Below are 11,729 nucleotides of genomic sequence, written 5' to 3' on the forward strand. Positions count from 1 at the left end.
TTAAAAAAAGAAAGAAAACTCTTTATTAGGCTAATATTTTCCCTCACCTGATTTCTAAGCAGGAAGTATATAGCAATTAACAGCTTATAGATACAAGTAATAAAGGTGATAGTAACCAATTGCTGTGTTTTTCCCCCCACCTGGACTCTTAGTCCCTCTTCCTAAGGTTTTCTCTATGTTTCAATTCCCATCAGCCGCCTCAAATAATATGTCCATCCTTCAGGAGATTTCCATTCTCCTTCTATCTGGACTGGCTGTTCCCTGGCAATACCATCTGCCTTTACCCTGTGTTAGATTCCTTAGTTCATTAATCTCATGTCTTCCTCTTTCTCAGTGTAGTCCCCTTGTTTTGATGGAGCACATCCTTAAACAGCTTCATACAGTTAGAGATGTTTATCATGACAGAAGTTGTGGTGAAAACAGTCATCAACACTTCTCATTTCTTATCATCATTTATACTATTTTATCTTCTTCAAACGCCCCATTGAAATTCTATGTGCAAGGTTGAATGAAAAGGGAAGGGAAGGGAAGGGAAGGGAAAGGAAGGGAACAGACTCATGCCCTCTGCAGGAGGATGTACTATCTCAGAGATGGCAAAATATTAACATGATATTTAGGTATTGTATTTGTGATCTGTAAACACTTCTATCTCTATACTGATCTTTAAAAAAATTTTTTTAATGTTTTATTTATTTTTAAGACAGAGAGAGACAGAGCATGAGTGGGGATGGGGCAGAGAGAGAGGGAGACACAGAATCTGAAGCAAGCTCCAGGCTCTGAGCTGTCAGCACAGAGCCCGACACGGGGCTCGAACTTGAAAACCATGAGATCGTGACCTGAGGCAAAGTCGGATGCTCAACCAACCAACTGAGCCACCCAGGCTCCCCTATACTGACCTTCTTTAATAAAGGTCCATCACTAATGATAGAGCCAAGTATACTTTATAATACCTATTCTTACTAAAATATAAAATATTAGTCAATAGAATTATTGATAATAAAAGAAGTCTAAGACTTTTCACAAGGAATGCTTTTGCTTCCTCCACTTCAAAGATTAGAAACAAAATAGTAGAGACAAACTATAAGCCCCTTTGTATCCACAATACACTGTGTTAAATATTGTCATACTGTTCAATCAAAAGAAATAAAAGTGGTAACTATACATATTTGAATGAGGATGCACCAACTTGGTTCTATCTGGGTATTGGTGAGTGAAACATATTCTTCTGTAACAATCTTGTTTTCCTTGTAAAATACAGGAAATGCAAACAATAAAAATAATAAGGGTGTAAAATTATTTAAGCACAATTTTGAAGGATGTTATAATAAGTGCCATTAGTCTTCCAGAGAAGGGAGACCAGTTGGGGTTTGGGTAGGTGAAGAGGGCTCCCTGAATGCTTTGAAGGATTGGTATTATGTTTGAAGTGAAATGGACACTACAAGGATAAAATTGACTTGGAACAAGGAATAAGCATCTCAAGAGTGGGAGCGGTGAGGGAGTAGTACTTGAATAAAATTCAGAGTGTGTGTTGAAGAATAAGGAGGTATGTGGAGGGAGGCTCTATCCACCCAGGTTATTTTAAGAAAAGAAATAACTCCAATATGCCTCGCTTCCATATATATATATATATTTTTTCCCCCTGTCCAATAGATTAAATACTTTTATTTTGAAGTGTCTTTTCTACCACAGTTTAAGAACTGAAACTTTAGATAGACCCTCTGGAAGTTAGAAGTGGAAGGACTTTCTTATCATCAAACATCACTTAGTGCATGAGAGAGGGTGAGAGAGATTGAGAGAGAGAAATTCATTTCAACTGTAAGTCTTAACTCAGGATGAAGAAATAAAATGTGGTCCAGAAATCTCAAGAAGTTTGAAATGGAGGATAAACTTCAGAAAATTAAGGGAGAGGGGCACCTGGGTGGTTCAATCAGTTAAGCGTCTGACTTCAACTCAGGTCATGATCTCACAGTTCGTGGGTTCAAGCTCCGCGTTGGGCTCTGAGCTGATAACTCAGAGCCTGGAGCCTGCTTCGTGGATTCTATGCCTCCCTCTCCCTCTCTGCCTCTCTCCCACTCATGCTCTGTCTCTCTGTCTCAAAAATTAAAAATAAACATTAAAAATGTCTTTACAAAAAGAAAATTAAGGGAGAAATATATCTAAACTGCCAAGTCAAAAATACTTGTAAGTCAGAAATGTTCAGTGATTATCTGGCAATAACATTCCTCTATTAGGAGAAATCTATTTCTCCGAGATGATGTCTTAACAGGACCCATGGGACCCCTACCATGAAAGATCAAGCGATCACAGCCTCTCTTCTACAAACAGAAAGAATTCCAGTGTGGGGAAATTTTAAGACTGGTAAAATACATATTGAGAGAAATTAATTTATGACATGATCTTGAATTTTTTTTATTTACTGTGCCAGGGTCTTGCATAGTTTAGAGACATCCTGACCTCACCTAACCCCAAGCAAACACAAAAACACACACACAAGTCCCAAACAAATGCACATAAAAATTCCCAGGGGACATCGAAAGAGCAAAATGAATACACATGGGAAATCTGTTTAGTGGTTCGCCTGCCGAAAGAAAAGTAGCAAACTTTAAATCTCTCTGAGGAGAATGGGAGTGGATGGAATGCTATGTGGTTCTGTCCCTTGAATCATTATCTGTGTCTGCAGGGAGGGAGCTGGGTTCAAATGACGACAGAAGAAAGCCCTTGCTTGCGGAAGCAGATCTATCATCAGGTTCCGCCAAGAGAACCGTGTCTATGGGCTTCACCTCCCGATGAGACCCCTTTTGCACAGGAGAGTTAATTTTGGTCCTTCCCTGTGCGGTTTCTTTTAAACCCAAGGCTATGTTTGAAGAAAAGAACACAGATTATACCACTGTAAGTAAATGTGGTTCATTAGCCCCTAGAAGGGGTTTGCAGGTGGGATATGGGGAAAGGGGGTAGGAATGAAATTGCTGGCTCTGGGCATTAGTGACTAGCTGCCTTCCATGTGGCCCTAAGCCTACCTTCAGAACTAGAGTCCTGGTGAGGATCTCTAGGTACCGCTCCCTGTCTGCTTCTGGCCCTCTAGGACCATCTGTCCACACTCCCCTCATCGTCCTCATGTGGCAGCTCTTAGCTTTGTCTTGACTGTGTGAGAGAAGAGGAATCAGCATGTAGGATACGGTCTGACTAAAGGGCTACAAAGAACTTCAGAGGTCACGTGGCCCAGGTGTCTCTCCTTACAAATAAAAAAATCCTGAAGTCACAGGTAAGTGGTTCCTTGCCCTGAGACGGATCTTCCTTCCCTGCCTGTTAAACGCCTCCCCCTGCAGACACGGGGAAACATCCTCTGCCCAAACAGGACCCACTAATTGCTTGCCCGGGAGACAGATGGCATTCTCTTACAAGGGAAACCCAGGTCTGTTGATGTACTGATTCTCTTTTTGTTCTATGTTTCAGCAGAGGAACATTATGATTCTTAACATATTTCCTTATTGGATCCAGAAGTTACTCTGCATGGTGGCTTCTAAATCCCCAAATAGATCATTAAGCACTTATTAAATGTCTTGTGTAAATTAACCCATGAGGTAGGGTTATCGTTCAACCCATTTCGCAGCTGGTGATGCTGACGAAGGGAGAGGCTCAGAGAGGTTGCAAAACTACATATGCAGCCACATCAGAATGGAAACCCAGGCAGTTGAGCCCAGAATCCATGTTTGTTTGTTACACTCCTGCTCGGTAAGATCAAGTCTTGAAGTCACTGTTGGAAGATGCTAAGTAATTTCTGAGTAAGTGTGAAAATTGCCCCAGAACCCCATCTTTGACACCCCAGGACTCTCCCTCAGAGTGATCATTACATATTCTCACTGTGGGTCAGTGTTAAATACCCAAAGTACAGCCTCCTTTCCTTTCAAGAGATTTTTGAGTTTTAAAACCTGTGTTTTCTTCCTGAATCCGGGAGTGAGTTTCCTTTAAAGGATTTTTCCTTTTCTTTAAAATCTGTTTGAAACTTAATTTTTTAAATCAGTATATAAAAACATTAACAGAAATGAAAGTAATGTGGTGTGTTTTCTTTTTTCTTTTTTTTTTTTTAATGTTTATTTATTTTTGGTAGAGAGACAGAGCGTGAGTGGGGGAAGGGCAGAGAGAGAGAGACAGACAGAATCCGAAGCAGGCTCCAGGCTCCCAGCTGTCAGCACAGAGTCCCATGTGGGCTCGAACTCAAAAACCGTGAGATCATGACCTGAGCTGAGGTCAGACGCTTAACCACCTGAATCACCCAGGTGCCCCTTTTTTTCCTTTTAATTTTTTAAATGTTTATTTGTTTTTGATAGAGACAGAGTGCGAGTGGGGGGAGGGGCAGAGAGCAAGAGGGAGACACAGAATCTGAAGCAAAAGTGGTGCGTTTTCTATTTCAACTCCAAAATAACCAAACGGAGGCAAGATAAATGTGAGTTTACAATCTCATGATTTTGTTGGATCGCTAATGCTGATGATTTGGACTCTTTCTTGACATTTGTGGTCTTATTAATGCTATTAGCCACAGTTAACCTTTCTGTAACTCGTAGAATATGCCAGTTTAATGTAGTTATTCTTCACCGCCACCCTTTAGACCTCTGTTGTCACTTTTTTATGGATGAAAACAATGAGTTGAGGGGCACCGGGGTGGTTCATTTGGTTAAGTGTGCGACTCTTGATCTCAGCCCAGGTCTTGATCTCTGTCTGGGTCCTGAGTTCAAGCCCGGCATTGGGTTCCGTTCTGGGTGTGAAGCGTGCTCAACAAACAAACAAACAAACAGCAGCAGTGAGGCATAGACTAAGTGGCTTTAGTTCATAAGCTCACCTTGCAGAATGGAGATTGGGGTGATGCTCTGATCAGCACTGTTAACCATGGTGCTTTCATCCTTGCTCAGGATCTTGCTATTTTCAGTCCCTGTGAATTTTCATGCTGTGGAAGAACAGAGAAATGTATCCATGAAACTTGCCCTTGTTCTGTGCACTGAAGATCTTTCTTTAATATGTAGCTAAGGTGGCACTAAAATCATTGTAGACATTTTTCTCTTTGTTATTTGCCACAGGCTTTTTCTCAGAGGAAAACCAAACCTGACTTGAGCTGTGAAATTCAAAATGCAAAACCACGCCAACATTTAAAAGAGAAAAAATGCTCTCACCTTCTATTGCATTCTATTTTCCTTGTCCTCACAGATGAGCTGACCAGCAACTGGTATGTGTAGTTAGCCGTCATTGTAGAGTGGTCTCCTCGCGACCTTCCTACAAAACTGTAAAAGGGTGCAGTTCACATCCTGCATGACATATGGTGTGTTTGTAGTTCACAGTTGATGAAACAAATTGTTTTGCTAAGAATTCTATTTGCCTCTCTATTCATTCCTGCCATTTTGGAAATAGGCTACCAGTTTCTTTCAGATGTCTTAGAAAACAAATTACATGTAAACCTCCGTAAGTCCAGATTGCTTTCATTATGCACTTGGATTAATCAGACAATTCTAATCATTTGGGAAAGGGAAGCTAATGACTGGCGTAGCTGATAGCTGACGCATCCATGTGTCTGCTGTCCAGGGTCACTGGCCTGGGCGCAGTAGGAACACGAGGGACCCATCACAGATGAGCCCACTGTGCTTTTCCTTTGGTCCACTCTCAGGATTCCATGTCAGGCCCAGAGAGCCTGTCCTGGGCACAGGCTCTGTGCTCAGCCTACCTTCCTTCTCCTACCCACCTGATAATATGAAGCTCATATCACATTTCATCTCCTATGACTCATCCAAAGGGAATCTTTGGAAAGAAATTTAGTCTTTCCTGCCTCCTGTGTCTTTATTAGCTCTAAGACCTGCATATAAGACTTGTTTCCAAAGGCATTATCAAATTTTCTGTCATTACTTTTGCCTTGCTTTCCCTAGTGACAGAATGTGCTTATTCAAGAAGAGCCTTAAATGTTGACAAGATGTTCCTGTTCCTGGAGGACTTGGGCGTTAGGAGCTCTCTGAACCCCCCTATTTGGTTTGATTCACTGGGACCCATTAACACAATATTTGGTCTGTCCACAAAATGCCATATTCCATTCTGTCATTACATATGCATTGTCCAAACAATTGAACAGTTTCCCATTTCATATCTGCGAATTGGAAGTTCAATATACATCCTTTAACTGTGCTCTCTTTGCATGAATTTAAAAACAAGTCAAAAGTAGACCTATCAGCCCAAATAAAATCCGTAATATTTGAGTGACTTTGTAAGATATTTTACCAATCGTAGTTTGTTGCTATTTCTTGGCACCTCCAGTGAAGTGTGCACCCAAAACCTAGGAAGTTAAGATGACCACCTTTTTCTAAGAGAAACACCAAATCCACATAGGCATAGACACGTAAGTTCCTGTGAAAGAGGGTGAATGTCTCTCAAATTTGCAATTCTGCTCACTCTGCACATTGTCTACTAGTAAGCACGCTGGTCAACCACAAGAATATGAATAAAGTGAACTCACAGAGGGGAACAGGAAAGTACCACTTGAACAGTATCCAGGGGAAGAGGAGGCCTTCATGAACTGGCTTGGAATAAAAAGTCCCCTCCAGTAGGCAGGGCGATTCTAAGTGACTTTTTCTAAGATCCTGATGGAAAGATTCCTGGACTGGATGATTGCTAAACTCTCTGTCACTTCTGAGTCTGCTTACAGGTACTGGTTTTATTTCTGTCCTCAGTGTTTCAGTTTTTCACCTCCAATCCCCAAAAGCTGCATTGCAAATAAGGAAACTAAAAGGGCAATACGGTGTGCATCTCTGAATGACAAAGGTCCTTTCTCTGGCCTGTACAAAGTCACACCTCTGCCTGTACTCTTTTTCCTATTTTGGCAGGTGTTGCAATAATTTTCAACCTGATTTCAGATCTATTTCAATTTAAAAAAAATTTTTTTTAATGTTTTATTTATTTTTAAGACAGAGCAGAGCATGAGTGGGGATGGGCAGAGAGAGAGGGAGACACAGAATCTGAAGCAGGCTCCAGGCTCCAAGCTGTCAGCACAGAGCCTGAAGTGAGGCTCAAACTCACAAACTGTGAGATCACGACCTGAGCTGGAGTCGGTAGCTCAACCGACTGAGCCACCCAGGCGCCCCTATTTCTACTTTTATTTGAAGGAAGATCTTGATCTTTTTCTCTATTAGGATGATTCAGGAAAAAAACATCTGCATAAAAAAAAAATGAGCTTGAGGTTTTCCATTTCCCCATTCCTGTCAAAGGTTACTATTTTTTATAATGTACTGATATATTTCTCCCAGTTGAAACTCTCAGAAAATCTGCTCTGATGTGAGATTCCTGGTAAAATTTGGGGAGGATTACTCTCAAGATGAGCAGGAACAATGTGCAAATTTTGTTTTATGTTACATTATAGATTTTTCCAAAATGAAAATATCTTGTTTCCCCTGATTAATGCATGAAGTTTATTAAACAGACAAATAAACGATTTCTATAAAAGATGAATCCCTATACAATCCTACTGTCTGGAAATAATCAATATAAACAATTTCATGTTTAACTTACAGAATTTTCATATATACATATATATATACATATATATATACATATATATATACATATATATATACAAAAGACATATGTGTGTAAATATGTTTATATTTTAAAATATAAGTTGGATCATACTATATACACATTTTTTTTACTTTATGTGGAAAACTTTTCATTCCACTGTACAAAGATCTACATGAAACTTTTTAAAAATTTTTAAATTTATTTTAGAAAGAGAGAGCACACAAGCTGGGGAGGGGCAGAAAGAGAGGGAAACAGAGAATCCCAAGCAGGTTCCTCACTGTCAGTTCAGAACCCACTGTGGGGCTTGAACTCCTGAACCATAAGATCATGACCTGAGCCAAAATCAAGAGTCAGATGCTTAACAAACTGAACCACCTAAGCACCCCTAGATCTATATTAACCTTTTAAATGTCTGCATCATATTCTATGTTATAAAAGTAGCCAGCTATTTTAATCTGCCTCCAACTTGTAACCTTTATGAGCATTCCTTTTTTCTTTTTTTTTTTTTTTTTAATATAAGCAGGATTACAATGAATATTTTACATCTTCTTGGTCACCATGGTTCTGGTACATTGGATTTTTTCTGTTCCCAGACCTCACTAAATCCTTCCCACACAGGGATTTTGTCTTTACGGTTCCCTGTGCAAGGAACGTCTACTTTGGCTTTAGACTGGGTGCACCCCCCTTCATCATTTACATTCCACCCATGTGTTTTTTTATTGGAGAGATTTTTTTTCCTGACAATCCCATTTAAAGAACCACCACCCCCCTTCAAACCAAGTGACTTTTAATCATATTACCCTGTTTATTTTCTTCATCATACTTTCCACTGTCAACAAATATTTTATTTCTTTGCTCTTGGTTTTTAGGGGTGGTAATCAACCATGGTGTCTCCTTTATCCTGGTCTGAAGAAATAGAGAAATAAACCAAGAAATCAGGTAAAAATTTAAAAAAATATATATTTTATTAGTTATGTTTATTGGAAAACATGGTCTATATCTTTAACAAAATGTCTCTCCAAATTAAAATCCCAATCATTAGCCCATTCCCACCTCTAAACAGGACAGTACATATTCCTGCAGGCTTTAACCTGAAGGAGTAGAAATGTATATGGCCAAAAATGAGAGCAGAGAAAGGGCATCCTCACTTCCTGTTTCCTGTTCTGCAAATCATATAGAGAACAGTGTTTCCATCTGGGGGAGGGAGATTTCTCCTAAATGGAAACATGAGGAGTAGATTACAAATACACCACCTGACATCTTCGCTACCTGTATCTCTTTCAGAATGTGTCTACTTTTGTGTCTACTTTGTTCTTCGAGAGCTTGAAACAGGCCAGAACAGATGATGTATTCAAGGAGTATGTGTTAATGGATTGTTGAAATATAAATTTAAACTGTATAAACTATTCACATATTCCATTTTCAAAGTTCGTAACTTATAATACTTAGTATAGCTGACCATGTGGGAGAGAAACACAATTCTCCCACAGTCAGAGGGAGAAATCGGTATGTTTTTCCTGCAGGTGAGCTGATCATAGGAATCACAAGCTTTCAAATGTCTCTAACATCCGCAATTTGAATTTTAGAATATGTCCTAAAGAAGTAACCATGAATATAGACAGAACTTCAGTTTGAAAGAATATTTATCTCAGTGCTGATAAACATAAGAGAAATGAGAACCAAAAGTTTTTCAACAATAAGAAATTAAATAAATTATAATAGAATATATGTTAGTTTTAAATAATATCTGTAAAATATTATTTTAACACATGAAAAATGTTCATTATATTAAGGGAAGAGGGTAGTTTAAAAAGTCTATACAATATAATCCTGATTTTAAAATATGAATTTGAGGATCTAAATTTTTACAGAGAGAGCAATGAAATTATTTTGAAAGTTCTGTTGGATTTGAAACTACTGCCTAATTAGAAAGTAAAGATAGGTCTCAGGCTGTTTCTGGGAAAAATGTGAAGAGAGTGTAAAGGGACAGCATCAGGTCACATGGTTTCTCAGCGTAACATAACCACGTGGCAGTTCCATGACCATTTCTGCCTCTGGACAACCCTAGCCACCTCCCAGGAGGAGCTCCCTGGAAAGAAATATCCAACCAATGCTCCACCTATCCCCACTCCCTGTGACCTGCCCAGAACACATCAAAACAGCAGTGGGCAGTCAGCATGGTAACAGGTGTAGAAGATCTGAGGGGAGTTAATGGCCATAGGAATTGCCAAAGCGGCAAAGACATCCTGATGACAAACAATTCTGTCACACTAGAAAATGAGCTCTGAGATTTGTCTCTGTCTTAAGTTATGGAAGGGAAAGGAGAAAACACCCAAAGAAAATACAATTACAAGATAACTGTTAATGTAAATTCATTTTCCCTTTTGAGTTTCAATCTTGAAAAAGCTGCAAAAATATCATCATATTTACCTGAATGTAGGATATGTACATGTGTTCATTGCTTGCAGCCAAAGAATTCTTTCACTTGTGCCCACATTTCAGCATCTAATGGTCATAAAGTAGTAAATAAACCTCTCAGAATAAAACCACAAACACTGGAGATGGAAAAGAGGTACTAGAAGATGCTTGTAGGGAGTATTAGCTGAAAACGAGGGGCTTACAAAGTTTTAAAGATATCATAAAATTGAGAATTTACTTAGAAGGCATTTCAAATCTGAAATAAATGGGTAGAAAAGCATGTGTGAAGGTAAAAGGATAAGTAAGCAACATATATAAAGAAAAGGACCCTAATCACTTCATATCTTGGACCAAGAAGACAAGCAAACTTAGGAGACAAAAATATCTCCAGTGCAGATGTTCCGTCTGGGTTGTCTCACTTCTAACTCTAGTAATAATCAAGACTCGCACCCTTGAAGGGAAGCCAGAACACCTGAATCCTCCAAAACAACATATGTTTGCGTGTGTGTGTGTGTGTGTGTGTGTGTGTGTGTGTGTGTGTGTGTGTATGCTCTTAGGTGCAGTATATGATGTATCATGTTGTAATATTACCTATAACAAATTGTATACATATATATCCTGCCATTCCATTGATACAAGTGGAATTTTCTGGTTTACATGAGCACACTGTTTTTTAACATATCTAAAGATAAATGACCGTAAATCCATCCAGAGTAATATATTTCAAAATGCTCATTCTGTAACATTTAGTAATATTCTGTGTCTTGATTGTCCTGGAACTCTGATCTTCTGGTTGTGAACATGGATTTGTCTGTCTCTGTCATAGGAGCATGGGAAGCAACCAGACATGGGTCACAGAAGTCACCTTGCTGGGATTCCAGGTTTATCCAGCACTGGAGTTTTTTCTCTTTGGACTTTTCTGTCTCTTCTATACCCTCACTCTTCTGGGGAATGGGGTCATCTTAGGGCTTATCTGCTTAGACTCTAGACTGCACACCCCCATGTACTTCTTCCTCTCCCATCTGGCCATCGTTGATATGTCCTATGCTTCCAACAATGTACCCAAGATGCTGGCAAATCTTTTGACTCAGAGAAGAACCATATCCTTTGTTCCTTGCATTATGCAGACTTTTTTGTATCTAGCTTTTGCTCACGCAGAGTGCCTGATTTTGGTCGTGATGTCCTACGATAGGCTTGTGGCGATCTGCAATCCCCTACATTACACTGTCATCATGAGCTGGAGAGTGTGCACAGTCCTGGCCATCACTTCCTGGGTATTTAGCTTCCTCCTGGCCCTCGTCCATTTAATTCTCATCCTGAGGCTGCCCTTCTGTGGACCTCATGAAATCAATCACTTCTTCTGCGAAATCCTATCTGTCCTCAAGCTGGCCTGCGCTGACACCTGGCTCAACCAAGTGGTCATTTTTGCGGCCTGTGTATTTATCTTACTAGGGCCCCTCTGCCTGGTGCTGGTGTCCTACACGCGCATCCTGTTCACCATCCTGAGGATCCAGTCCGGGGAGGGCCGCAGAAAGGCCTTCTCCACCTGCTCCTCCCACCTCTGCGTGGTGGGGCTCTTCTTTGGAAGCGCCATTGTCATGTACATGGCCCCCAAATCCCACCACCCCGAGGAGCAGCAGAAGATCCTCTCCTTGTTTTACAGCCTTTTCAACCCTATGCTGAACCCACTGATCTACAGCCTGAGGAACACAGAGGTCAAGGGTGCCCTGAGGAGAACGCTGTACAAACAGAGGCACGTATGA

General features: G+C 40.1%; 1 protein-coding gene across 1 annotated transcript; it reads left to right on the top strand.

The window, feature by feature from the left end:
* The first annotated feature begins 10,796 nt into the window (after positions 1-10,796).
* On the top strand, positions 10,797-11,729 carry LOC122213586 (olfactory receptor 2A14-like). Its single transcript, XM_042927661.1, has one exon. It carries the CDS (start codon positions 10,797-10,799, stop codon positions 11,727-11,729), a length of 933 nt encoding a protein of 310 aa, XP_042783595.1.

Source organism: Panthera leo, chromosome A2 (genome assembly GCF_018350215.1).
Source record: "Panthera leo isolate Ple1 chromosome A2, P.leo_Ple1_pat1.1, whole genome shotgun sequence".
NCBI lineage: Eukaryota > Metazoa > Chordata > Mammalia > Carnivora > Felidae > Panthera > Panthera leo.

Excerpts from the sequence above, each read along its gene's own strand:
- LOC122213586 (XM_042927661.1), top strand. The coding sequence starts at position 10,797 with ATGGGAAGCAACCAGACATGGGTCACAGAAGTCACCTTGCTGGGATTC.